The 26,204-nt window shown below is 32.6% G+C and overlaps 6 protein-coding genes across 9 annotated transcripts; 2 read left to right on the top strand and 4 right to left on the bottom strand.

Annotated features, from left to right (window-relative positions):
- Positions 1 to 2,110, bottom strand: LOC126752968 (phosphatidylinositol-glycan biosynthesis class W protein-like). Its single transcript, XM_050464021.1, has 2 exons — positions 1,003 to 2,110; positions 1 to 933 (listed from the first exon to the last, which is right to left on the bottom strand). Exons 1-2 carry the CDS (start codon positions 1,868 to 1,870, stop codon positions 254 to 256), a joined length of 1,548 nt encoding a protein of 515 aa, XP_050319978.1. The 5' UTR covers positions 1,871 to 2,110; the 3' UTR covers positions 1 to 253.
- Positions 2,111 to 3,249: 1,139 nt separating this feature from the next.
- Positions 3,250 to 4,918, bottom strand: LOC126752851 (phosphatidylinositol-glycan biosynthesis class W protein-like). Its single transcript, XM_050463847.1, has 3 exons — positions 4,015 to 4,918; positions 3,345 to 3,488; positions 3,250 to 3,290 (listed from the first exon to the last, which is right to left on the bottom strand). The coding sequence occupies exons 1-3, from the start codon at positions 4,823 to 4,825 to the stop codon at positions 3,250 to 3,252; spliced, it is 996 nt and encodes a 331-aa protein (XP_050319804.1). The 5' UTR covers positions 4,826 to 4,918.
- An 89-nt stretch (positions 4,919 to 5,007) lies between these two features.
- On the bottom strand, positions 5,008 to 7,593 carry LOC126754056 (EGF domain-specific O-linked N-acetylglucosamine transferase). Its single transcript, XM_050465927.1, has 3 exons — positions 5,948 to 7,593; positions 5,664 to 5,881; positions 5,008 to 5,608 (listed from the first exon to the last, which is right to left on the bottom strand). Exons 1-3 carry the CDS (start codon positions 6,989 to 6,991, stop codon positions 5,182 to 5,184), a joined length of 1,689 nt encoding a protein of 562 aa, XP_050321884.1. The 5' UTR covers positions 6,992 to 7,593; the 3' UTR covers positions 5,008 to 5,181.
- Positions 7,594 to 7,646: 53 nt separating this feature from the next.
- Positions 7,647 to 9,073, top strand: LOC126754058 (uncharacterized). Its single transcript, XM_050465929.1, has 5 exons — positions 7,647 to 7,794; positions 7,869 to 8,022; positions 8,086 to 8,192; positions 8,252 to 8,429; positions 8,490 to 9,073. Coding segments are annotated over exons 2-5 (870 nt in total). The 5' UTR covers positions 7,647 to 7,794; positions 7,869 to 8,021.
- A 1,543-nt stretch (positions 9,074 to 10,616) lies between these two features.
- LOC126754057 (uncharacterized) lies at positions 10,617 to 12,797 on the bottom strand. Its single transcript, XM_050465928.1, has 2 exons — positions 11,933 to 12,797; positions 10,617 to 11,499 (listed from the first exon to the last, which is right to left on the bottom strand). Exons 1-2 carry the CDS (start codon positions 12,696 to 12,698, stop codon positions 10,868 to 10,870), a joined length of 1,398 nt encoding a protein of 465 aa, XP_050321885.1. The 5' UTR covers positions 12,699 to 12,797; the 3' UTR covers positions 10,617 to 10,867.
- Positions 12,798 to 13,599: 802 nt separating this feature from the next.
- Positions 13,600 to 25,018, top strand: LOC126754055 (probable phosphorylase b kinase regulatory subunit beta). Of its 4 annotated transcripts, XM_050465922.1 has the most exons (18): positions 13,600 to 13,746; positions 13,813 to 13,973; positions 14,593 to 15,011; positions 15,098 to 15,227; positions 15,305 to 15,456; positions 15,522 to 15,694; positions 15,761 to 16,136; positions 16,481 to 16,507; positions 18,249 to 18,263; positions 18,765 to 18,800; positions 21,123 to 21,227; positions 22,036 to 22,465; positions 22,589 to 22,731; positions 22,809 to 23,276; positions 23,351 to 23,499; positions 23,743 to 24,012; positions 24,075 to 24,150; positions 24,223 to 25,018. In XM_050465922.1, the coding sequence occupies exons 1-18, from the start codon at positions 13,727 to 13,729 to the stop codon at positions 24,409 to 24,411; spliced, it is 3,339 nt and encodes a 1,112-aa protein (XP_050321879.1). In that variant the 5' UTR covers positions 13,600 to 13,726; the 3' UTR covers positions 24,412 to 25,018. The 4 variants fall into 4 exon arrangements, with proteins under 4 accessions (XP_050321879.1, XP_050321880.1, XP_050321881.1 ...); XM_050465923.1 differs by lacking the exon at positions 18,249 to 18,263; XM_050465924.1 differs by lacking the exons at positions 16,481 to 16,507; positions 18,765 to 18,800 and having other exon boundaries at positions 13,601 to 13,746.
- Positions 25,019 to 26,204: the final 1,186 nt, after the last annotated feature.

Raw genomic sequence — 26,204 nt, 5'->3', positions numbered from 1 at the left:
TTAGGATTAATTAAGCACAGTTCGTTTTACAACTTTATTAATTTAGAAGATTAGCTTTTCAATATTGTTATTTTCTGTCACTAAATACAATATATACAATAATTTTTACAATAGATATAAATACAGCCACAACTTTGTTCACAGATATAACGTAGATAAAATCCACACACATATTTATTTACATGTTAATATAACACAATTTTATTTTATATACTTAAAGAGTTCTTCTTGTTTGTGCACGATATGTAAATTATTATGCTAATCGAATATTAAAACGATATAGTAGTTGAACGAATCCGATCGATATCAGCAAATAAATGGTTAATATAAAAATACTTTCGTTATCATATCGTTCACTTGGCTCTAAAAACATATTTACAAAACCCGTAAGCACATTGGCTAATAGGAAAAACGTTAGACCGTTTTTATTTACTGCTTCCACTAGCGTGGGTAGTATATTTGCACTCGGAGTTAATGCAGATTCTAGTAATGGCGCCGTTGATGTATAAGTCTCGTCTGTTGTCTTACTGTCCCTAGTTGACCAACTTATATTTAAAACCAAATGAAATACTATCATGGAAATAAAAATCATAGTTAGCGCTATGGCTAAAATCCACACTATATAGCCCAAATTGCAGGTAACACGCGCAATTGAAATTGTAAATATACAGCTAATTACAATCAGCCAAAGTCCAATGCTCGCTAAGCCAAATGCTCGTAATTTATTTAGCAGTACTTTATAGCTCACAAGACCGTCGCTAACACGTAGAGCTTTACCAATCACAATTGATATCAAATATATAACAACGAAACCGGGCAGTGAGAAAATTCCTTCACGATTCGCTGGTACAAAAGCATCTCGGGGGATATGACCGTCCATAACAAATTGTGATATGTAAAACTGAAGACTATATTCGTGTATGACCGCGATTACTATAATATACAAATAATTTTTTTTTTTTTTAGTTTATATTACAAAATTTTTGCTAATGTATTGCTTACCCGCACCAGTGGCGATATGTGCCGAACCGCTCTTTACAAGCCCACTAAGTGAGGAACCCAATAACTTAGTGAGCCCCAATGTAAAGAAAGCGTTCAAGTGTTGTCCATATTCATGTACATCTTGATTATAATTTATATGTAATATAATTAGAGTACGCGAAAGACCCAAAAAGAGTAACGGCAATACAATGTACATAACACGTTGAAAGTCTGCAGGTTTCTTTGGTGGTCGCGATACGGCGCCCATTGCGAAAACAAATAATCCAATGCCAACGTCCATAAGTCCAGCACCATAACGTCGTGTTTTTCGAAAATCTTTCGGAAAGCACGTAAAATCAACTGCCAGTATACAAAGCGCTGTAAGCAAATTTATAATTGCACGAACTAAAGTCAAAACGTATGATCTGCTACCGCCCAAATTGTAACACTGATTTTTAAGTGTTTTTGTTTTATAATTGTGATATAATGTCACCAAAACATAAAGACCGAAAACTATGAGCACATAACCAACATAACTATTTAGCACATTTACAAACAACACTGTGGGTATAACAATTATTACGAATTCGATTATAAACTTCCCGAAAAAACCGACAGGCGTTTTCTTTTCCAACTGTTGGCAGGCAATGCGCGCAATCGCAAAGAAAAATACAACCGGCATAATCGTACATAGAATGAATAATACATGGTAAAATGTTTCCCAATATGGTATTTCATATTTTCCAGTGAGATGTTTAATTAATATTGAATCTATATTGACGTCGTTTTGTATCATATTCAAAAATTGTTGTTTCTTCGAACAGAGGCACTGTGGTTCTGGTGCGCCAATAGCGCAGAACTCACTGCCTGCTCTTTCAATTCGTGCCATTTTGTTAAGTGATAATAAACTGTTAGTTTACTTCGATAGCTTTTCACACGAACAATTTTGTTGTTATCGTAGAACTGTATACAAACAATCCGTATTTACATGTTTTATTAAAGTTGATGATATTAAACAATAAATTTGCAGCAACGAATTGACCAGTCCAACGGCTGAAACGAATCCCATTTCCTAAATGTAAATAAATACAGCTGATGAGCAGTGTGCAACAAAATAATTCGCTGATAATACAGCACAGTTTGTGGTGATTTTCACAGTATCGTGGTAAAATTGTCTTCGCATTTGTAAAAATGTTATATTCATATGTATTTCTTCAATTTGCTTGCTAGTTGTATTAAACAGTAAGAAATGATTGTAAAAATAATAAACAATAATATTGACCTATAATAATTAATTATAAGTAGCCAAATACGTAAACCAGTTCGCATACCTCACTTTTGTTTCAATAATTAGGGACCGAGGGAGCATCGTTTAACAACACTGCTCAGGTATTGCCAGACACGTAGGACTCTTATGTGACTGTGATTATATCCTCGGGAATACCAAAAATTTAAATTAACAGAATTCCGTTTTGTATCAAATTTATGAATTTATTTCAATTTTTATTTTTCACTTTTAAATCACTTGTTTATTTTGCCTTGATCTTTACTTACTACACAAACTCCGAAGAAATTATGCAGATCGGACCACTACAGCTGCCATACAAACTAACCTATAGAAATTGTGTCCTTGATGGAACCTTTTTATTTAACGATATACATGCATACTTTCAAAATCAAGTTTGAAATTGATTCTTTTGTATTTGTGAAGGGTATTATAGATTCGGCGCAACCGAAGTTTTTTCTTGTTTAAGTTTTTCTGAAATGCACATTGCAAAGTCAAACCATACATACTTACATATATGCATTCATATATACATACTTTCATACTTGTGAGAAGTCATACATCAAATTAAAAGTGTCATTTAGTTTTATTAAAATTTTGAACAAAGTTAAGCATTTTGGAAATGTTCCAGTTATTGTGTATAAAATAGTGCAAATATGTCATTCTGAAAGTATGCAAAATGCTAGAAAACCACTCAACTGTGCAAAAAATGTAAGTTACTAACAAAATTCTGTTAAAAAAATAATTAATCCTAAGACTAATATAATTTTAACAATTTTGTCTTTATAGCAAATATTTTACATTATTCAGTTTAACTTTAGGATAAACCAAATTAATAAAATATGCAAAATTTTTACAATTGCTTTGTATACTAACATCAAAATATTTATCTTTTCCTACGAGGAAATGAAATATTTTGATTTAATATCCGATATAGTGGAGCTAACATTTTATATGCTTCCAAATTATACAAAAATTAACAATTATATAGATATACGTAATTTAAAATGATGTAATAAGGAAACTATACCAGTTGCAAAAAGCAAAGAATTGAATAACATAAAGAAAGCAAATCTACCATCCAGTATCATGGGATTAACAATAACATTGAGGCGTGCGCTTAAAATAGTTAACACGAAAAATAAAAATCCATTCTTATTTATTGCCTCTACAATCATAGGCAAAAGGTCTCTATAACGTGGTATATCCGAAGTCTTCAATACTGTTCCATAATATATCTCATAATAAGTATCGTTTTTATCTAAAAACCACAATGTATTTATAACTAAATGAAAAACAACAATGGATACAAAGGTCATAGTTAGTGTCATTGCTAAAATCCATAAGACATATCCAGCATTACAGGTAATATGTGAAATGGATATTGTGAAGGCACAGCTAAACACCAATATCCAAAGTGTCACACAAGTTAAGCCAATTACTTTTACTTTGTGTATAACGTCATAGTAGGATAAAATTATATCTTGTACACGAAGACAGCGACCAATGTAAACGGATATAAAGTAAAGTGCTACAAAACCAGGAAGTGATAGCAAGCCTTCACGGTTCTGACTGAATAGATTGTCACGTACATAATCTGAATCCAAAACAACATTATCGGAGAAAACTCGTAGAGCACACTGATGTAGAATCAAAAGCACTGCAAAGTAAATATTTTAATAGTACATATTTTGTTAGATTATTTTAAATACATATGTATATTAAATCACACAATTTTCTAAACTTACCCCCTCCGACATAGAGCTGTTTACTGCGTGACTTAAACACAGAACAGTAAAAAGTGCCAATACATTTTGTCAGTGCCAACGTAACGAATATATTCCAATGCTCGCCATATACATTTTCATCATGGCTATATATAATATATTTTGAACCGACATACTCGCCTAACCACAAAAGCACTAGCGCCGTTAAAGTGCGTCTAACTCCATATATTTTATTCTTATTTCGCTCAACGGTCGCCATTGTAAAAACATAAAATCCCGCTAGCGCATCTTTTAAGCCAATACTATGGCCATGCGACATTTGAAAATATTTTGGAAAACATTGAAAATCCTCGGCTAATATACAAAGCGCTGTTATCAAGTAGATTGTAGCACGATTTAATGTCAAAATGAAGGGTCGGCGACCACCCGTAATGTACCAGCGTTGTTGTGCATTGGTTTTATAAATCATAAATAATGCGTATATTACAGAAATAGCGAACACGATAATTACAGCATAAACATAATGATGTAGCACAATTACAAATAACACTGTAGGCGCAAGAATAAATAGGAATTCGTAGAGGTATCGCTTAATGGAATCGGGGTGAATTATATGCGGCGTTTTCTGACCAAAGACGCGCGTAATCGCAAAGAAAAATATAACGGCCAGCAGGGACTCTAATATAAACCACACGTGGTATAGTATTTCCCAAGATTCAGCATGTGTTACAGTTATTTTTGGCGCGGGTGAATCGTAGTCCTCAAACGGAAGAACTTCGGCTTCTACATTCCATATTGGAACTATAATTTCATCATCATCCCCAAAGTCCATGATTTCTGCTTAGTTTTTCAATCCGCTTCCAATCATACGGTGATAACTAACTGTAACATCATATTTTCTCTCACACATTATATTTATGTCTTGCTTTTCTCACTGCTTACAGAATTTAAATATGAAAACACAATGTGTAAAAAAAGCAACTACCAAATTGTAAAAACAAAAATAGTGTTACCTTTACTATAATAAATTAAAAAAAAAATTTATTATAATGATGATGAGTCAGATAAAAATTTTAGTTAAAAAAGGTAAATTACAAAATAATATAAAAAAATTTATATTATTTTACCACTTAAATTTTATTCAAAATCACAATTACTTAACTTCGAAAATACTGCATATATAGACCTCTACAGCTCTTCTTTTGGCTGTAAAATCTGTTCGCCCGCACTATGAGTGGTTGGATGGTTGTTATTTTGCTGCGTTTGAAATTTCTGGTACTCATTATGTGTATATACTAGATCGGCGGCTTTTGTCACAAGTCGTGTGAATTCTTTTGTATCAAAACGATAATTTGTGAATTTTGCATGGGCTCCCCCCTGCGGATGATGACCTTCATCTTGCGGATAGAGTAGCTCTTCACGTTCCCATGTAATATAATTAACGCCACGCAGACGCGCCAAATCTTTATAACAATTAGGGTCTTCACAATTATACAGCTCGAAAATTGTAGCCCAATTCGGCAAGAAAAGCAGGTGGGTTAGTCCTGCACCATGCATGCCTATAAGTACATCTGTGTTCCGCGTTATAGCCAATTGCTGACTGAAGGAGAGACCCCTGAAAATATAAATGCATAATTAGATAATGCCTTAATAAATATTGTTTAAAAAACCTTTCAAACGAAATACGTTGCACGTGATAGCTGCTGTTCGCACCGATTTCTTCAAGCAACTGATCCTCATTTAAAACTTGTCTATACTTTGTGCGACGTGATAAGAATGTAATACGTAGTTTAGTTTGTGGTCTAGGTGGACGGAAAGGTATTTGTAAGCGATGTAAAATGAATTCGGAGAAGGCACGAAACAGACCGCTACCTTGACAGCCATGAATCTGAAAGAATTTATGCCAGTTACAGTAAATAAAAGGAGTAAAATTTCGCAAATATCATCAACTTACCAGAGGCGTGTTATAAAACAAGCCAAATATCATACGTGGTAAAAGAGGCAACACCACATTCCGAAAACATACACGTTTTCCTTTAAAATCATTTAATGTCCATATTGGATTGTCCGAAAATGCCTTAAATGTCTCAGCAAATGGCGAATCGTAGGGATATGTTTCCCAAATCAAAATGCGAGAATCTGTATGAAACGCTAGCGGGTGTGATTGATTCACGAAAAGCGATGCGTATAAATTGAAAAAATCGCAGAAATGATGATACATATTATAAGTAGCATCGATTTTCAGAATAAACGTGGGCGTATCAATGACTAAATCACACGCACCACTTGTCATTAGTGATGTGGGTAGTTCATCAAAATTTCGTAATTCTGGCGCCCAAGACTGCAGTGCACCCATGTGGTCCAATTCGGCCTCTAAACGTGTACGATTGAACTGGCAATGTCCTAACAACTGGTGTGGTTTCAGTACATCCATATGATATCGTATTAATTCCTTTCGTTGCGCTAGGTCGCGAAAGTCAAAGAGCAAATTGCGTCCGCGGCAAAAGCGCAGATACTTGCTACATTCTAGCGAGGAATCTGTGATGTAATGTGGCTCACATATAAGTGACAATTCGTTAATTTGATTTTGTATATAACCAAAATCGGCTTGATTGTAAAATGTATTCACTTGTGCAGTTTTGCTTTGCACCCAACCGTGGTGTTCGCCCGGACAAGTGGGCGTCTGAAAACGTTTATTCGCATCACAGTCGAGTTCATGACCCCAACACGCGGTTAAGGTGTCCAATGTGGGTATTAATTCGTCATTTAAGCTATTCGTGGAGGCGTTGCTACGGATTATGCGTAGACAATCTTCATTTTTTACACAATGTTCACGTACTTGCGGGAAGGTATTAAGGTAGCGTATTAAATGCTCTGCTGGTAAATTTGGCAAAGGTATTGGTGTATGCTGCATAGATCCCGGTGTAAACTCGGCATTTACACACGTATATGTGAGTTGACTTAGAAGCTTGAGTATTATAAGATAATTGAGATACATTTTTCACAGCTCTTTTTATATAACTTTCCTATTTAAGTACATTCGAAAAAATTGCCGCTAGTTGTTTGCCACGCCAGCTTTTACTATTGCTTTAAATTGTAGTTGCAGCAAAGCATTGTTTATTTAAGACGGTACACGATCCATACAGGTGAATGTCAATTCGCCAAGGTTATCGTGCATAAAAAGCCGGTTTCCTTGACCAGCTGTTGCATATAACAAATTCCCTGCTGCTGACTTCACCGCCAGCTGTTCTTTATGCTTTCTCAAAAGAATTGCACTGCGTATAGTTGAATTTTTCACTTTAAAATGCCTGCAAGTAAGCAATCTGCTTCTAGGCTCTCACCATCGTTCAGCTTAGTTAGATCTTCTTGTTGTTACTGTCAATCAAACTAAACTACTGAGTGCATAGAGCATATCCGATTTAGTGGAGCTGACTAACAACATCACCTTTAACGTGAAAACAGGTTTCTTATACAATTGCTTTTATTTTTTTTTTTGCTGTCTGTGAAATTTGCGTCGTTTTATTAGTTAAATTCGTTTAGTTGTTGAATCGTGTTTGTTTTTTTCTGTACATGCACGAAGCACAAATGCGTACAATTTGTTATTGTTTCGTTTGTTTACATCGAAAAAGATGAAAAACTTGGAAATCGGAAATATGCAGATAAAATCGGCGTTGCCAACTAATCTGTTGAAAATTTCAAAAGAAAAGTATTTGTCGAAGATTAGAAAATCAAACTTCACCACTAATTTCACGATAAGGTGGTTATCGGGTTATGTGGTTAAGTAAACAACAACAAAATGCGGTATGACAAAATAACCAAAGTTGACCAACCTAGACCCTTGTTTACAGATTATGTGGTTGTTTGCTTATTTCCAGTGTTAGAAAGTCGTTGCAATTTTACTAAATGGCAGCACAAAAAATAAATAAAAACTAAGCGAACGGCATTTCCATTAAAACCAGAATAAAAAGCATCCAAAAGCAACAAAAAGAATCAAAAATCTGCAAAAATCAACAAAAATCATCAAAGTAAGTAAAAAGATAAAGTACAAAACAAATATACATTTTTTGTCATTTATTTACACTATAATTTTAGTGTCTACAGAAATTCGAAAGCGCCGGCGAGAAAAGGAGGTGAAAAAATGGACGGAAGCCGAAATCAAAGCCGTGCTGTCCTATATGCAGAATCACCGAAACGTCGAGGTTAGTTTTCGACACATTAGTTATTTATTTTGATTTAATTACATCTCCTTTAATTTCAGAAACCAACAGCGAAAATCTATTACAGTAAGTTGCTTGCAGCGACAAAAATTGAAGCAACGTGGAACATCTTAAAATGTAAGATTCGCTATTTAAAAAGCCAAATGAAATCGGCAGACCACTGGCTAAATTCCACGGGCGCTGGAGTAGAGGATGGCGTTGTGGAGCGGACTGTGATGGGTAGATTTTATATATATTTTAATATCAACTTTGGAATTAAATTGATTTGCTTTATTACAGATAAAGTGCTTAAAAGTTGTCCGCATTACAAACAGTTAGCGGACATTTTTGCTACGGAGAGGGAAGCTGAGGTGGTGGTAATGAGCTCCTCTGCAATGGAACTCGACTCTATAGAAAATGTTGTGGATGATTTGGAAGACCCCGAACCCGAAGCGCAGGAAGAAAATGACATATCTGTATTGGCATCTGCCTCATCTGCGGCCAGCCCGATTGTAAAAAAAATTAAGCCAAAACACCAAAACACTGCCATTGACAAACTGGCAACATTAGAAGCTGAAAGAATGAGATTTCGAGAAAAACAGCTTCAATTTGAAATAGAAAAATTCAATTGGATGAAGCAAGTTGAAGCAAACAAACATGAAAATGAAAAGAAGAAGATCGAAAACGATTTCCAAAAACCGCTTCAATTTGAAATAGAAAAATTCAATTGGATGAAGCAAGTTGAAGCAAACAAACATGAAAATGAAAAGAAGAAGATCGAAAACGATTTCCAACTTAAAAAAATGGAGTTGGAGCAGAATGAAAGAATAAGGAAATTAGAAATTGAAATGAAGTATAAAAATAATAATATAAATAACCAATAAACAAATAAATAATTTTCTTACTTGTTATTAAAACAAAAATATGAATTTTTATTGAAAAATTAAATTGTATAGTGCTTGTCTTTTTAGTTCGGGGGTAGATACAACAATAGCATCATATTGGCATCCATGGCTTCGACACCTTGCCTTTCAAAGTGTGAAGAATCTCGTCCTTCCAAGAGTATGTTGTGCAGCACACAGCACACAAGTACCCATTTATTAAAAAATGTTTGACTCTCTCGGTCTTTTATTTTTATCCGCATTTGTTTCAAACTACAAAACTTTTCTTTAAGAATCCCGAAACAATTTTCGACTCTAACACGATACTGGCTGTGTACTTTGTTGAATTTAGCTTGTCTCTCAGAGTCTGCTAAAGAAGAATTGCTTCGGTTTGGTGTTATTAAATGTTTTGTCAACTTATACGCATAATCACCTGCAATCCACTCTTCTCCACTAAATAAGCTAGTTGTGTTTATTCCAATTTGAGATTTCCTAAACACTTTAGAATCGTGGTAGCTTCCGGGATTGCCCACTTCTGCATGTAATATGCGTAACTTATGGTCACATACGACTTGCAATTTGATAGAGTATATTCGTTGCCGAGAAAAATACACCTCATGATTTTTATTCGGCTTTTCGGCCAGTTTAATCTCGCTACTGTCAATGTATCCAATGCAATATGGTAATTTGCAGAATGTTTGGAAAACAAGTTCCCGGCGACCTGCCGGTCCAGGCCAATGAATGAATTGGGGTAGTTTATTTAAAATTGCCGAAAAAACTCTTTTGGTGATATTGGTCAATGTACCTCCATTTCCCACACCAAAAGTTGTAGCGATTTTACGTACAGAAGCACTTTCACCCGATGAACCTAATCCGAGCAATACGATTGCGAGTTGCAAATCTACAGGTATTTGTAAACTTGAATTAGTAAAGTTCATATCATTAGAAAATATTTCTAGGAGATGAGCGAATTGTCATTCGCTGACGCGCAGCATTTGTAAAAATCTTCCATCGTCAAAGCAACACAGAACATTTTCTCGCCAATGAATAGATTTTGGAACATGTAAAGTTATGTCCTCTAGCACTTCATCTAGTACTTCATCCAATGCATTATGACTCTGTTCAGGGCGCAAGATGGCTGCAAATTTTATACAAAGAAATTTTTGAACCCTTAAAATTCGGATTATTTAATAAGCACATACCTTCAATAAAGTCCATTTCCTGAATAGCAGAACTTATTTAAAATTCGATTATTTTGCTTTTTAAACTTTGTTTATGCATTTTATAAGTAGGAATTTCATTGAACTAAAAATGTAAACAATGAACAGCTGTTTGTGTAAAAATAAGCAAATAACCATACAACATAGGGTGCTCACGGAGCATAGAGGTTATTTTTAATCTAATAATCACATAACCCGATAACCACCTTACCGTGAACAGCCTAATTGTAACTTATAATTTTGCGCAAAGAAAATAAATTTAAATGTTGAAGTACAAAATATTTGCTAGCCCGTGCATCAAAGTTCATTTTGGAATAAAAAATAGATTATATCATTGAGCTAAAATCTTTATTAGTCTCTTCAGCTAGCAAAAAATTTAATATTTATTTGAGGTGTAATTTCTCGGATGTTACAGTCTTTTGAATAAGTACATAAAACAAGTCAAAAAAACTATCTTTTCGCCAGATAATGAAAGGATACATTTTGACACAAGCTGACAAATTGGTTACCCTTAAAACTTTACTATCATTTACTTAATACATAAATACTTAGAAGTCTAAATTAAATTTGAAAACATTTACAAATCGATAATGGTCACATTATTTATCAGATAAGAAAATAGTGCCATAATAAACATAAAAACCGTTAACATACAAAAAGCTTCGTTCACATTTCGATTTAGCGGCTCCAAAAAGTTCTTTATACTACACGCTACCAAATAACCCGCTATATAACAAAGTACACCGTTCTTATTTATAATCGTCACAAATTCCGGCATTACATTTAATTCTCTAACACTGTTATTTACGTCGTTGTACTCGAGTGCCTTGAAAATAAAACTGAAAACCAACATATGCATTAAGGTCATTGTGCAGCCGACGGCTAGTATCCAGGCCACATAGCCGGTATTGCAGGTAATACGTGATATGGAGGTTGTAAATATGCAAAGCAGTGTCAAGAGCCAGAAGGACAGGCATGCCTCAAGTATTGTTAAAAGTTTGTTCCTAAACATCTCGGCGGTTAAACGTTTAACTCGCGTACGCATTTTGTCACCAATACCAACCGATATCAAATAAAGCGCCAGAAAGCCAGGAACTGACAGATACACCTCCTTTTGTACGCCAATAAAATAGAACCGTTTAATTTTTGGATCCAGTATGTATTCAGCGGTGAATATTTGTAAAATGACTTCGTGAACGAACAAGATAGCTGCGAAAGACATGAGAAATTAATTTGTAATATCTATTCTTTCGAATATAATATATAATAAAATAATATGGAGTCATCTCGAAATCGTTAAAACAAAAAAATCAGCTCTAGTGCAGTTCAAATAATCAAAAGTTCACTAATGTTTAGAATCGTATTTGCTGAGATATGATCAGTGATCGAGACAGAAGATGGGATCGGGGATCGAGGACACTTCTTCTCTGGTCTGGAGTAGTCATAGCGGCCCGGTGGTCTGCAACAATTATTTACAAACTTTTTCTCCAACAATTGCTGGCTGATCCTATATCCTATCCGAGCGCCAGTCTTTCGCTGTATAATCTGCATTAACTATCTCAGAGATATACATTTCTTATCAACAAGTTAGAAGCGATTTATATTTGATCTTTCGGCATTGTATCAGTGTTCTGTAACTTACCTAAACCCAACTGTATGCGCCGCTTTTGTGACGTCACATATTCACAAATAATCGAGCCAATTATTACAACAATAGCAAATAGAAAATAATAATTCGCATGCAATCTTATTGGATTCTTATCATTTTCTGCATTTAGTAGTATGACTAGCATACGCACAAAAGCGAGAAACAGCATCGGCAAGAAAAAGCTTGGTGCAGCGGTCATTGGAGACCGCCCAACGCTGGTTCGCTTAACGGTTGCCAAAGCAAATAGATACAATCCAACGTCTATATCCAAAAATCCTACGCCATAACTATAGGTTTCTTTGAAGTATTCTGGTATCTCTAAGAAACGAGGTGCCCCCATACCCAATATGGCAATTACATAAATTATGGCGCGATTCAGTGCATAGGCAAACGGTCGACAACTACCCGTGACATACTGGCGTCTTGGCGATTTCGTTGTGAAAGTGACAAGGAGTAATATTCCTAAAGCGGCACTGCAGATTATCGCCACAAGTCCGGAGTGTTCGTGAAACTTCAACGAAATCAAAAGAGTTGGTATAACAATCACCACAAACTCAATGACATATCGCACAAATCTAGAGACACCGGCACGGTCAGTCAGCAGTTGGCCAATAAATTGTGCCAATGCTGTGAGAAATATCATTGGTATAATTATGTAAAACACACGAACTGCATTGTATAGTAAGTCCGTGCCGTATTTAATTTTTGAATCAAAGTAATTTTCTCCAAACCACTGCTCAATAATACTTGTGATATTCATTGTTGCTGCTGCTTCGCTCAATGATAGTTCGATACTGGCTTAGTACATGTACATAGAACTCACAGCTTCCATCAAGTGCTACGGTGTAGCATACTTAACAGTTAAGAATTATGCGTCGTCTTACCGCGTCCAATATTTGGCCGAGTTTCTTCGACTATTTGAGGGTATGAGCTCTTATAATTTCTTTACGTAGGATGAGCTGCGAAAGAACCGCTGGGAGGATTTGATGAGAAGATTTTTGATGTTTGCAATTGAGTTGAAACTTTGAGTGTTACTCGGCGGAGTGAAGCTCTAACTCATTACTTATGGAATTATAGTCATGCACTTAACGAACATGGCAAATGTAAACGACCGTACATAACAGTTACTTCCTGATATTATTTGTTTTTGTATTTGAGTGTTTTTATCGTACATTGTGACCCATGAGCCCTTGCAGCAAAAATTATGCGAGGGTATGAAGTTTGTTTCACAAGTTAATTGTTTTTCCACTAAAATATTATTCAAAATTAACGTTTGTTGTTTAGAGAGCAACGATTTCCGTTCCATATTAAAAAAATTGTTGATATTAATTTCCTAATTATTCAGCACAATAATAGAGGTGTTTCAGTTAAATAACAACAATGTAAAAATATTGATTTCAATATTCAGCAGCGTAACACCTGAGTTGCTTTTGTTATAAAACTATCATGTAATAAAACAACTCTTCCATTCGATTTAATGAATCCAAATTTATTTGCTCTTTACCGTTACACGTTATCTTTACCACACAGACAGTTTTCACCTCAGCTAACAACCAATATCCAATGGCCAGCATCGTTTCGAATAAATAAATATTCGATCAATACGGCAACACACGGAATTCCGCACATCAGCTGTTTGTCACTGATATGTCAAGTTTGACTTTTATATTTAAAAGCAAGGGTATTTTTTGCAATTTACAAGCAAATTTTTCGCGATTGTTTTCATTACTATTTAAGTGCAAGCAAAGTAAAATAAAGTGTATTAAAATATAAAAACACGCAATTAAAATGCGTGAACTACCAAAAACGTATGTTTAGCGCAAATGTTTTGATGGAGAAATGTATAATATTGTAGTAATTCTAATTTCTTGCAGACTCAGCATTACGGTGACCACACCAGGTAGTACAGTGCCATCGGGAGCGCCATCCTCCGCTGGTAGGCAAGCTAGCCTTGAAGATATACATTTAGATCAGTTCCTCAAAACATCTAACTATGAAGATACAGTGAAACAATTAGACATATACTATGGCATCGGTAAGTAATTGATTTAAATTTGAACAAACAAATGAATTGAATGTGCTTTTGATTGTTAATTACTTAAGTTATATAATTTCTTAGACAATTTGTCGCTGTCTATAAGTTCACACTAACATGCAACGCTGATTGTCAATTAGCTATTTTTATACAATTATTGGATGCAATTTGCCCCACTCTCCTGCCCACCTCTTATGACTTGTTGATTTGTTTACATGTAGCAGCTTGATCACAAATATATGTACATATATATTTATGCATACAAATGTGTGTATATGTACGTATGGATGTGCAGTTGATAGGCGCCGGTGCTTGTTTATTTATTATGGCTGCTTAATCTTGCGGCGTATTAGTGTTGTATTTTACTGTTTACACTAATACTTGTTGACAACGCCGGCTTTAAATTTATAGTGCAACGCTTTAAATATAGTAAGTCAACAACCTTTCGTACGCGAGTGTTTGAATATGCCATCTGCTAATGTTTACCGGAGCATTTGTTCACATGAAAACAATATATGATAATAGCTTTTTGATAATTGATACATAATAATAATTGATACAATTGATTGATACTTCATACAATATTGCAATTATTTAACTTTCTATTTGTTCTCCACAGTCAAACGACAATTACTGCGCTATCAAAGCCCCATAACAGGTCTATTTCCGGTTATGAGTACAGATCATGAAGTGGGCTCCGTACGTGATAGTGTTTACTGTGCAGCAGCTGTGTGGAGTTTATATCAAGCTTATCGTCGTATTGATGATGACCGCGGCAAATCCTACGAATTGGGTCAATCGACCGTAAAGTGCATGCGCGGAATTCTAGAGTGTTGGGTGAAACAGGCTGGTCGTGTGGAAGTTTTCAAAACGCGTCAATCCAATCAACATGCTTTGCATAGTAAATTTCATTTGCATACTGGTGAAGAAATTTACGCCGACGATGCCTACAATCATTTGCAAATCGATTTAGTGTCCCTGTATTTAATATTTTTAGTGCAAATGATCACATCTGGTTTGCAAATCATTTACACGCAGGTGAGTGAAGAAGCAATTATTAGTAAAAATTAGGAAAAGTAAAAATATTAACTAAAAAATTATTTGTTTTAATCTTTAATCCTCAGGATGAAGTTGCTTTTGTGCAGAACTTGGTTTATTATGTTGAGCGTGCCTATCGCACACCCGATTTCGGCATGTGGGAGCGTGGTTCCAAGTACAATAATGGCACGCCAGAAATACATGCTTCATCTATTGGTAATTAATAGGCTGCTATTAGCAAAAAAAAAAAATAATTTAAAATTTTGCAATTTTTTTTTATTTAAATTTTGCAGGCATGGCTAAATCCGCTTTGGAAGCAATTAACGGTTGCAATCTGTTTGGTGAGAAGGGCGCCTCGTGGAGCGTCGTTTATGTAGACATTGATGCGCACAATCGCAATCGCAGTATTTTTGAGACAATGCTGCCGAGAGAATCCAGCTCTAAGGTATCTACATATATTTATAAAGTATATAAATTTTCAAAAACTAAACTCTTATGTTTACTTCACAGGGTGTGGACGCCTCATTGTTATTGACATTATCATTTCCCGCCTTTGCTTCGCACGAGGAACGCTTAGTAGAGCAAACGAAGCATAATGTCATTACGCGTTTGCGTGGCAAACGTGGCTTCAAACGCTTCAGTCGTGATGGTTTTCTTAGCAAACTTGAAGAAAAAAATAAACGGTTCGAAAGCACTTTGTTTACCGCTTAAAACACTAAATTATATATTTATAAATGTTTTTTTTTCAGCTACTATCACAACGGCGAACTGAAAGACTTCGAAGGTCACGAATGTGAATGGCCGCTGTTTTATATTGAAATGATCATTGATGGCGTCTTCAAGAGCAACTCGGAGCAAATTGAAGAATATCAAAATGAATTGCGCAATTGCTTGCACACCGATGTCAATGGTGATCCCGTGGTCACTATGTATTATGCGCCAGATGGTGACGGTTCCTACGTGCGCTCACCCTCGCAATCACTTTTCCTTTGGGGACAATCCATGTTTATCATTGCGCAACTACTAACCGCTGGTCTACTACACATCAATGAATTGGATCCAATCCGCCGTTACCTGCCGAGCTACAATCGCCCACGACGCGGTGGTCGTTACTCAGCATTTCAGGTATGTTTTGTTAGTTCTAACGTCACATAGGCTTCATTAATACTTACCCGTATAATTACAATTGCTAGGATACGCTTTTTCTAGATATACATACAAAGTTGATAAACAATTTTATTAATAAAAAATAGTTCGTTTAAAGCCAGAAATTTTACTGACCCAATTATTGATTGAATTTAACAAACATTCAAACAAAGCAATTTGAAACTATTTAATACGTATATTTTTTTAATACAATTGGCTGTTCTATATATTTTTTATATGTTTTTGTGATATTCCTTACAAATCCTTTACAATATCCTAAATAACATGTAAATTGGTTACATAATACACGTACATAATGGCAGGGAAAAGCCACCGATGACAAACATGCCGTAAGTCGAAATCCTGTACATGGAAAAAAGTCTAGTTTTCTTCCCTTTTTTACTTTTGTAAAAAGTAGTAGCAACACACTGTACACTGTACTATTTTGAATCAACCACATTGTGCTCGTATTGATTTACATATACCTATGTATATAATAATGTACGAATGTAAAATCACAGATTTCCCTCTTGCTTACTCTACGACAATGCACTGTTATATAATAGTTTTTGTTGCATTACCACTTATTTTATGTCTTCTGCTACGAATAGTATCACACAATTTACATATTTTTTATAGAATTAATTTTTATGCACACATTACCGTTATATTCTGTTGCAACACGCTTGAAATTTGTGCCTAGCTTTTGTTTACTTAATCATAACTTTAGAGGGCGTACTTGAGTTAAGGGGTTATATACCGTTTGTTTTATTTTTGATTTAAAAAAATATCATTTTTTAATTTTGATTTTGGATTTAAAATTTTATTTGATTTCTAATTCCGATTTTCAGGTTAAAGAATTAAGTTAAAAAAGTTTAATTCCGATTTTCGGTTTGAATAACGAAAATTTACATTTTTGATTCCGATTTTGGGCTCTTTTTAATTTAAAAATTTGCAACCCTATTTTTGTTGTTGCAAAATTAAATATTTTTAATTTCGATTTTCGGATTAAATATTTAAACTTTCTACTTTTAATTCCGGTTTTCGGATTAAAGAATTAAATTTTCAATTTTGAATTCCGATTTTCGAAATAAATAATTGAATTTTAAATTTTTAATTCCGATTTTGGGATTAAATAATTAAACTTTTAAATTTTAATCCCGATTTTCGGATTAAATAATTAAACTTTTAACTTTTAATCCCGATTTTCGGATTAAAGAATTAAATTTTCAATTCCTAATTCCAATTTTCGGATTAATAATTACATTTTCAACTTTTAATTCCGATTTTCGATATAAAGAATTTAATTTTTAATTTCTAATTCCAATTTTCAGATTAAATAATTAAATTTTTAACTTTTGATCCCGATTATCGGATTAAAGAATTAAATTTTCAATTATTAATTACGATTTTCGGATTAAAGAATTAAATTTTCAATTCCTAATTACAATTTTCGGATTAAATAATTAAACTTTTAACTTTTAATCCCGATTTTCGGATTAAAGAATTAAATTTTCAATTATTAATCCGGATTTCCGGATTAAAGAATTAAATTTTCAATTAAAATTAAATTAAAAAAATTGATGTATATACATACATACATATGTTCATATGTAGTACATGTTCACAAAAATGAGCAGCATTTTCACAATTTTTTTGTTTTTTTTTTAATTAAAATTTCGAATTTATAGTAGATCTCTGCTTCCTGAACAACTTATACACACGCACATATGCATAAAAAAGGATGTTTGTCTCCTCTTTGTACAAATATTTTTATTCTTGGTGCTATTGTGACACGTCTCTGCCGAAATTGTGTAAATTAACAAAAGCAAAAACAAAAACAAACAAAACACAACTAAATTGTACAGCTTTTTATACCCTCTCTACTAATTTCACACACTTGGCGACAGCAAACAAAATTTATTACAACAAACAAAAACAAACTGAACATATTTTTACAATTTACAAACAGACAACAAAATTTTTAATACTATACTACCTTTCCCTAGCGCATTTTAGTTTAAATCTACTTACATATAATTTTCTATCTACAGAACTATTTTTTTTTTTTACTTTCTCATCCCCACTTAGGCCAAACCGGGCACTGTAAGTAACCAAAACAGAGAAAAAAAAGAAAGAAAAATATATTCCAAAAGGTTTTTCTTGGGTCCTTGCGTGGCTTACTTTTGTTTGTACATGTTTTGTTCAAAAAGTTTTGTGGTTTATTTTTTAGTTAACAAAGTTGCAATATTAATTACACTTCCTTTTAATACATAAATCATTTTATTTGCGTTTCTTTTCTTTAGAAATGCAATACATACAAACATGTACTGACAGCGAACATCACTTACCTGTACATACACACATACAAATACATATCTACATTGTAGCTTTCGAAAAATTTTTGAAATTTCTTTATTTTCGAAATACCAATTGGCCGACACTTAGCTTAGCGACTCAGCTCCGATATATAAACTAACTCTCTTATAAATGTATATACTAGCACTTTAGTATTAACACCAGCGTTGTCATTTGTAACTAACTTTAGTGTTGAAAACCACAATTTAATAACTTACTAACCTATAAAAATAATTCGTATGTGACTAGACACCGCGTGTACCATTAATACTGGATATCAAAGAGGTAATGTTGCTACACCGTTACATACTAAGTTCTTAGCATTTACTTACTGTACTTAATACAACTTAACTCACTTTAGTATTTTTTTTTTTTGATTATTTCTATGCAATCGTTCTAAAACTGCGCTGTAATATTCAAAAACATATATTGGTGTTATGTTTTAAGAATTGGCAATTACTTGCTTCCCTATTTGAGATAAAAAAAACTGACATACATTTTAATGATTTTGTATTTTTTTTAACATTTGAGCGATTTATCAAAATCGGTTAATTAGTTCAAACATTTTGAGGTTATAAATTCAGGGTTTGAGTTATAAAGAAAATATAAAACAGATCAGCCTTTTAAACAAAAACAAAAAAAACATTAAAACAGAAAATGTAAAATAGGTAAATTTTGAAAAAAAAAAAAATAAAAAATGTTGAGTTTATAAATTCGGTTTTTCTAAAAAAAAAAATTCAAAAAACTGATTTATAAAGAAAATTTAAACGAGAAAATTTCGCAAACACATTTAAAAACTTTGAGGTTATAAATTCAAATTGGTTTTTCAAAAAAAAAAAACAAATCCAAAAAAGAAATGATTTATAAAGAAAATATAAAATCAGTTGGTTTTAAAACCAAATTGAAAAATTTTGAGGTTATAACTTCAGTTTTTCAAAAAAAAAAAACCTTAAAAAAGTGAATGTAAAATAGCTAAATTTTGCCAACAAATTAAAAAATTTTGAGGTTATAAATTCGGTTTTTCCAAAAAAATTTTTTAAATGTATTTATAAAAAATATAAAATTGGTCGGTTAAAAAAGAAACAACAATACAAAATGTTGTGGTTATATTTATGATTTATAAAAAAAAATATAAAATAGGTCGATTTTTCACAACAAAAAATTGAGGTTATAAATTCAAGTTATATAAAATATGTCAGTTTTTCAAAAACAAAAAGAAAATTAAAAGAGAAGATGTAAGATACGTAAATTTCTCAAGCAAATTTAAATATTTTGAGGTTATAAATTCGGTTTAAAAAATTTAAAAAATGATTTATAAAAAAGTATAAAGTTGGTCGATTCAAAAAACAAACAATAAAAAATTGAAGTTTAAAATTGAATTGAAATTAAAAGTTTGAGGTTATATGTATGATTTATAAAAGAAAAAGATCGGTTAAAAAAAATAAAAATTCTGAGGTTATAAATTCAGGATAAAATTTATAAAACAAATTAATATATGTAGGTCGGTTTAAAAAAAAAAAATCGAAATGTTTGAATTGTGAGCGTATAAATTCGGGGTATGATTTATAAAGAAAATACAAAAAAAATAATAAAAAAATTTTGAGGTTACGATTTGCTAGGAAAATATAAAATAGGTTGAGTTTTCAAACAAAAAAATTTAAATTTGACGTTAAATGTAAATTTAGGGTATAATTTATAAAATTGAAAAAATTTGAGGTTATATACATATAAATTCGAAGTACAGTGATTTAAAAAGAAAATTGGCACAAGCGTTTACCGAACCATTTTTTTGTTAAAATTTTCAAATAAAAATGTATATTTATTTCATATTCGAATTTCGAATTCAAAAAATTTTAACCTAAAAAATAAGTTATTAGTTTTCAAAGCATAATTAAATGTGCGCAACAAAAAACTCAAAAATTTTCCTAATATTTTCAGGTATTTTTTCCACTCGATGCGAAAGGCACTGAGCTAACCTCAACTATTTAGTTATAGATTGTAGATTTTAAACAAAAATTGCTAGGCATTTCATCTGGTTTAGGGGAGCGCCATTTTCAATCTTATTTTTCTGGTTCCCCAAACATTTAATCAACGCTTTACCGAATATCCTACTGTTTACATATATTTTAGTGTTGTTATTTTTAAAAATACTCTATTTTAGTTTCCCATCGAATTGGTTATGAAACGAAATTTGCATGTTTTGCATAATATTTGAAATTCGAAATATTTTTTATATGAAAATCAACACCATTCAATAACTTTCGATATTAAATAATCAATTATTTTGTTTGTGTGTTTTCTCTACTTGCATGTCGTTAATGCACATATGGTTAATAATTTTTTATATTCTGACTCAACTGTTCAATAGTACCGTTAAATAATTTTTTTCCTTAACTAAACATTTTTTATGTCGAGCTTCGTTGCTCCGTAGTTGTGTCATTACTACCGATCTTACAACAATTATGACTGTAATTGCATTTAACAGTAAATTTTGCATACGTTTTTCTTTCCAATTTGATTCGAATTTAATTTGCGCACAATTTCGTAGGAATTAAATTTTTTTATTAATAAATTATAATTTTTTCTCCCATCGACGCCTATCGCCAGGGCACCGCCACGGATTTGGTCGTGCAGATTGTCTTGATTGCGGAATCGCAACGCTTGCAGGCAATGATGGCCACATATGGCATACAAACGCAAACACCGCACGAGGTAAGTTTTCCAAATTATATATACATAAATTAATGTACGAAGTTCATTCAGGTTTGAAATTGTCTATGTTTCTCTTTGAGTTGTTACTATGATTGGGTCCCTTACAAAACAACTGTTTATACTCGAAAGGTACATATATTAATTTTGCCACGAGGTTTGTAGAACCTAGAAGGAAACGTTGAGGGTCTCCATCTACTATATGTATATACAAAGTCAGCGTGACGAATTAAAGCGTTTTAACCAAGCCCGTCTGTATATACGCAAATTAGTGCCTCAGTTTTTGAGATATCTATCAGAAATTTTGCATACGCTTTTTTCTTCTCATGAAGCTTTTCATTTGTGGGAATTGCCGATATCGGACCACTATAGCATATAGCTGCCGTACAAATTGACCTATCAAAATAAAGTCCTTGTATGGAAAACTTTTTTATTTGGCGAGATATCTTCACTAAATTCGGCTTGCATTGTTGTATAAGATAATGTTACAATCTGCCAACAAATGGTTCTGATCGGTTCGCTATAGCATATAGCTGCCATACAAACTGGCAGATAAAAATCAGATCCTTATATGGAAAATTTTTTTATTTGTGAAGATATCTTCACTAAATTTGACACAGTGCATTGTCCAAGACAATGCTACAATCTTCCAAGAAATGATTCCGATCGGTCCACTATAGCATATAGCTGCCATACAAACTGAAAACATAGCCACTTTGTTTTTTTCATGTTTTTTAATATTTCTAACCTCAAAATTTTTAACTGAATTCTATCCTGCCATATCAATTTCTATATTTTTCCCTGCCTCTAGGTTGAACCCGTGCAAATTTGGTCTTCCACCGAACTGATCAAAGTCTATCAACATTTAGGCGTAAATAATAAAGTTGGCCTAACCGGTCGCCCGGGCCGTCCTGTCGGCTCATTAGGCACGAGTAAAGTATATCGTATCTGCGGCATGACAGTACTTTGTTATCCACTCATTTTTGAAGTGTCCGATTTCTATTTGTATCGTGACATGGCGCTACTGATTGACGATATTAAAACCGAGTTGCAGTTCGTGGGCAAATACTGGCGTCTCTCTGGACGTCCGACAGTGTGTCTGCTGATACGCGAGGAGCATATGCGTGATCCGCAATTCAAAGAAATGCTCAACTTGCTGGCTATGTTGAAGAAGGGCTACTGTGATGGCATGAAGGTGCGCATTGGGCGTCTGCAGAACTTGATAAGCAGCTCATGCATTGGTGAGTGGTTATACTCGTAATATATATTTTTAACATGATTAAATATTTTTTAATACTATTAATTTTTTTCTAAATATTTAATTTTTTTTTATATTATTAAACTACTGTTTTTTGTTATTGTAGAACATCTTGACTTTATGAACCAAACCAATTTGCCGGACAATGAAAACGCCTTTGTGCAGATTAATCATGAGTACATCGGCTATCAGTCGTTGACCGACGTGCCGAAAGCGCAGTCCTATGTAGAGCAGAAAATCTCGCTAGATGTGAGTCCTTTGCAGTGTTTTCATGTAAAATTTTTATTTTGGAAAATTTTCTCAATTTTTTTTTTCAACTTCACCAGCACTTTAAAAACAGACCCACACCCGAAATCATCGAGACCATGCGCAACACCGAGTCCGTTTATTGCCTCTGTCAGCTGTGGGGCATTTTATTGGAGCGCGAGGGTCCCAATTTCGAAGTGAATGGCCTGAGCGTGAATCAGGCGCTAACACAACTCTATCATCGTTCCGGTTCGTTGCGTTACTGGCGCGCTGTGCGTTATTGTTCCTCTCTTCTCCACCACATAGTCGATTCGATCAGTCCGTTCATCACCACGGTGTTGGTTAATGGCAAGGAGTTGACTGTAGGCGTCATCGGGCAAAAGGAGACGAATTTCGATAAACCGATGACACCGGCGGAGATACAGAATGTCATGTACACGACCGTACAACCCTACAATGTGATACAGGCAGTGTTGCAGCAAGAGGTGGTACTGTATTGTGGACGTTTGATCGCCACAAACCCTTCCATGTTTAGGGGTATATTGAAGGTGAGTTTTACTGCACGCTTGTTGTTGTTGTTGGTAAATCTTATATATTTGCATTTTTTTTTTCAAATTTTTAGATACGCGTCGGCTGGGTTTTGGAAGCTATGCGTCTCTACTTGCAGATGTCTGGGCAGGAATCGATTGATTTGGAAAACCTTTCTCCCTTCCAAGTGCGCATACTCTTGCAAAAGGTGCTGACTGTTTCCGAATGGGCTGCAGAGGAAAAGTAAGTGTGTTGAGGATCCCCAAGAGTTCTAATATCCATTTAAATTCAAAATCAAATTTGACCCGGATAAAATATTTTTTCCCCAGATAAGTACAACCCCATTTTATGTTTTTTTGAAGTTTGAGCTTACAGTTATGAACCAGTCCGGTTCAAATTTGATCCTGAGTGTGTATTTATTTATGGTTTAAAAAATTCTTTCTAACACATTTTAATAATTAATATTCCCTAAATTATCAATTACAGACTCACCACTTTACAACGCCGCCAATTGGAAGGCTGCCTCTGCCGCGTACCAAAACATTTCTACAACAAAATCTGGGAAATTTTGCAACGCACACAAGGTATTACCACACAGGGACATCTGTTGCCCTCCGCACCGACACTTGTGAATATGAGTCGTGGTGAGATCACTTTTTCATTGTTGGTGGAGGAGACTTTAATGTGTATAGACTGTCCGGAGAGGCGTCAAATCACTGTAGAACTCTTATGCATCATCGCCACAATCTTGAATCGGTATGTAGATTATAAAATATTTACACCTACATATATTTACCTTTACTTTCATTACACCGCAGCAATCCGGAGTTGCATTTCAAGCAAGCGCTTGATATCGATGACATAATCAGCGAGGCGTTCGGCATGTATTGCAAGGTATTTTTTATTTTCTCAACTCTATGCAATTTTGCATCATTATTTATATGAATTTTGCTTTGAATTTTGCAGGACAACAACATCGAACGTCAGAATGACAACAACATGCGGCCCTTCTATGCACTCATTTATACCGAAACCACCGGCTATTTGGCGCGCGCCGCTGTCAACAAAGTGCTGCAAGGCGGCGCTTTATCCACACTAGATGAGTTCTCGAATGGCACGGACCAATTGCGTTATGAGACGTGTCATGTTTCTTAAAGCAACAACAACAAAGCAATATCGTCGTTGGATTTTCCCACGCTTGCCAAAGTTTTGAACAGTCTTTAATCGCAATAAGTATACATTAATCTGCATATTTACAATTATTTATATATACACATATACATACATAAGTGTATGTAGGCCTAATTAGCACATTTAGTCCATATTAGTTGTGAAATCGTAAATTTACCCACCTTGCGCGACAATTTTTGCACCCTCAACATTTATTGAGTATAGCTCAACTGATTTTTTTTGTTAGCAGTTGTCTCGCTAAGCCTGCTCTCTCCGTATTTGAATTTATTAAGAATAATGGTTTTTCCCTCCAGAAATAATTATTTATATGGAAAAATCCTTGTTAGCCAAACCTTTTGAGATTATGTGTAACTGACTTCAGTTGTTTAGTATTTCAGGCCAGTTTCTTAAGGCTCGAATGTCATTCAAAAAGTCGTTCTAAATGCAAATGTTTTTTTTACTTTATTTAAAACGTGCCTTTTTTCGAAAGCACCCAGTTCAAATATACTTGTTACTTACGCATATTGCACCATATTAATTACCAATATCTTCCAAATGTGTTTACGAAATAAAATGTTATATTTTAACTGAATTATTTGTGACGAATTGCCATTATTGGTTAAGAAAAAAATTGCAGTCGCATGTCTTATAGTAGTTAGTTGTCTAATGACATTGTTTTTCAAGGGTTTTAAACATTTATAATTTGATTTGTTAAATTAAAATTTTGTTTATTAAATTATTTATTTCTTGTATTACTTATATTGATTTGCTTATTTTTATTAATTTGTTTATTTTAATTAATTAATTCTTATTTTTTAATTAATTATATATTTTTTTAATTATTTTTAATTAATACATTTTTTAACTAATTTATTTTTTTCATATTAATTAATTTTTTTTCTAATTTATTTATTTTAATTAATTGATAATTATTTTTTAATCAATTATATTTTTTAAAATTATTTTTAACTAATTTATTTTTTTGATATTAATAAGTAAATAAAAAAAAATTAAATAAATTTAAAAAAATAAAATAATTAATATAAAAATAAATTAATATGAAAAAAAATTTTATTAATTAAAAATAGTTTATGAAAAAAAAATTAGTTAAACAAATTATTAATTAAATAATATACAAAAATTAATTAATATGAAAAAAATAAATTTGTTAAAAAATTTATTAATTAAAAAAATAGAAAAAATATATAATTAAAAAATAATAAACAATTAATTAATTAAAATAAATAAATTAATAAAAATAAATAAATAAATTAATAAAAATATTAAAAAAAAATTAATTAAATAATTAATATCCTAATATTAATTAAAATTATCCAAAATAATTAATATCCTAATTTTGGAAAATTTTAATTAAAATTAGGATATTAATTATTTAATTTTTTTCTGGTTTATTTTTATTAATTAATTTATTTGAATTAATTGTTTATTATTTTTTAATTAATTATATTTCTTTTTATTTTTTTTAATTAATTATATTTTTTTAATTAATAAATTTTTTAACTAATTTATTTTTTTCATATTAATTAATTTTTGTATATTAATTATTTAATTAGTTTTTTCTAATTTAATTTTTTGTTTTAATTAATTGATTATTATTTAATTAATAATTTGTTTAACTAATTTATTTTTTCATAAACTATTTTTAATTGTTAAATTTTTTTTCATATTAATTTATTTTTATATTGATTATTTTATTTTTTTAAATTTATTTAATTTTTTTTTATTTACTTATTTACTTATTTTTATATTTTTTTATT

The sequence above is a fragment of the Bactrocera neohumeralis genome, chromosome 3 (genome assembly GCF_024586455.1).
Source record: "Bactrocera neohumeralis isolate Rockhampton chromosome 3, APGP_CSIRO_Bneo_wtdbg2-racon-allhic-juicebox.fasta_v2, whole genome shotgun sequence".
In the NCBI taxonomy this organism is placed as follows: Eukaryota; Metazoa; Arthropoda; class Insecta; order Diptera; family Tephritidae; genus Bactrocera; species Bactrocera neohumeralis.
This window is presented reverse-complemented; position numbering and strand designations above follow the sequence as displayed.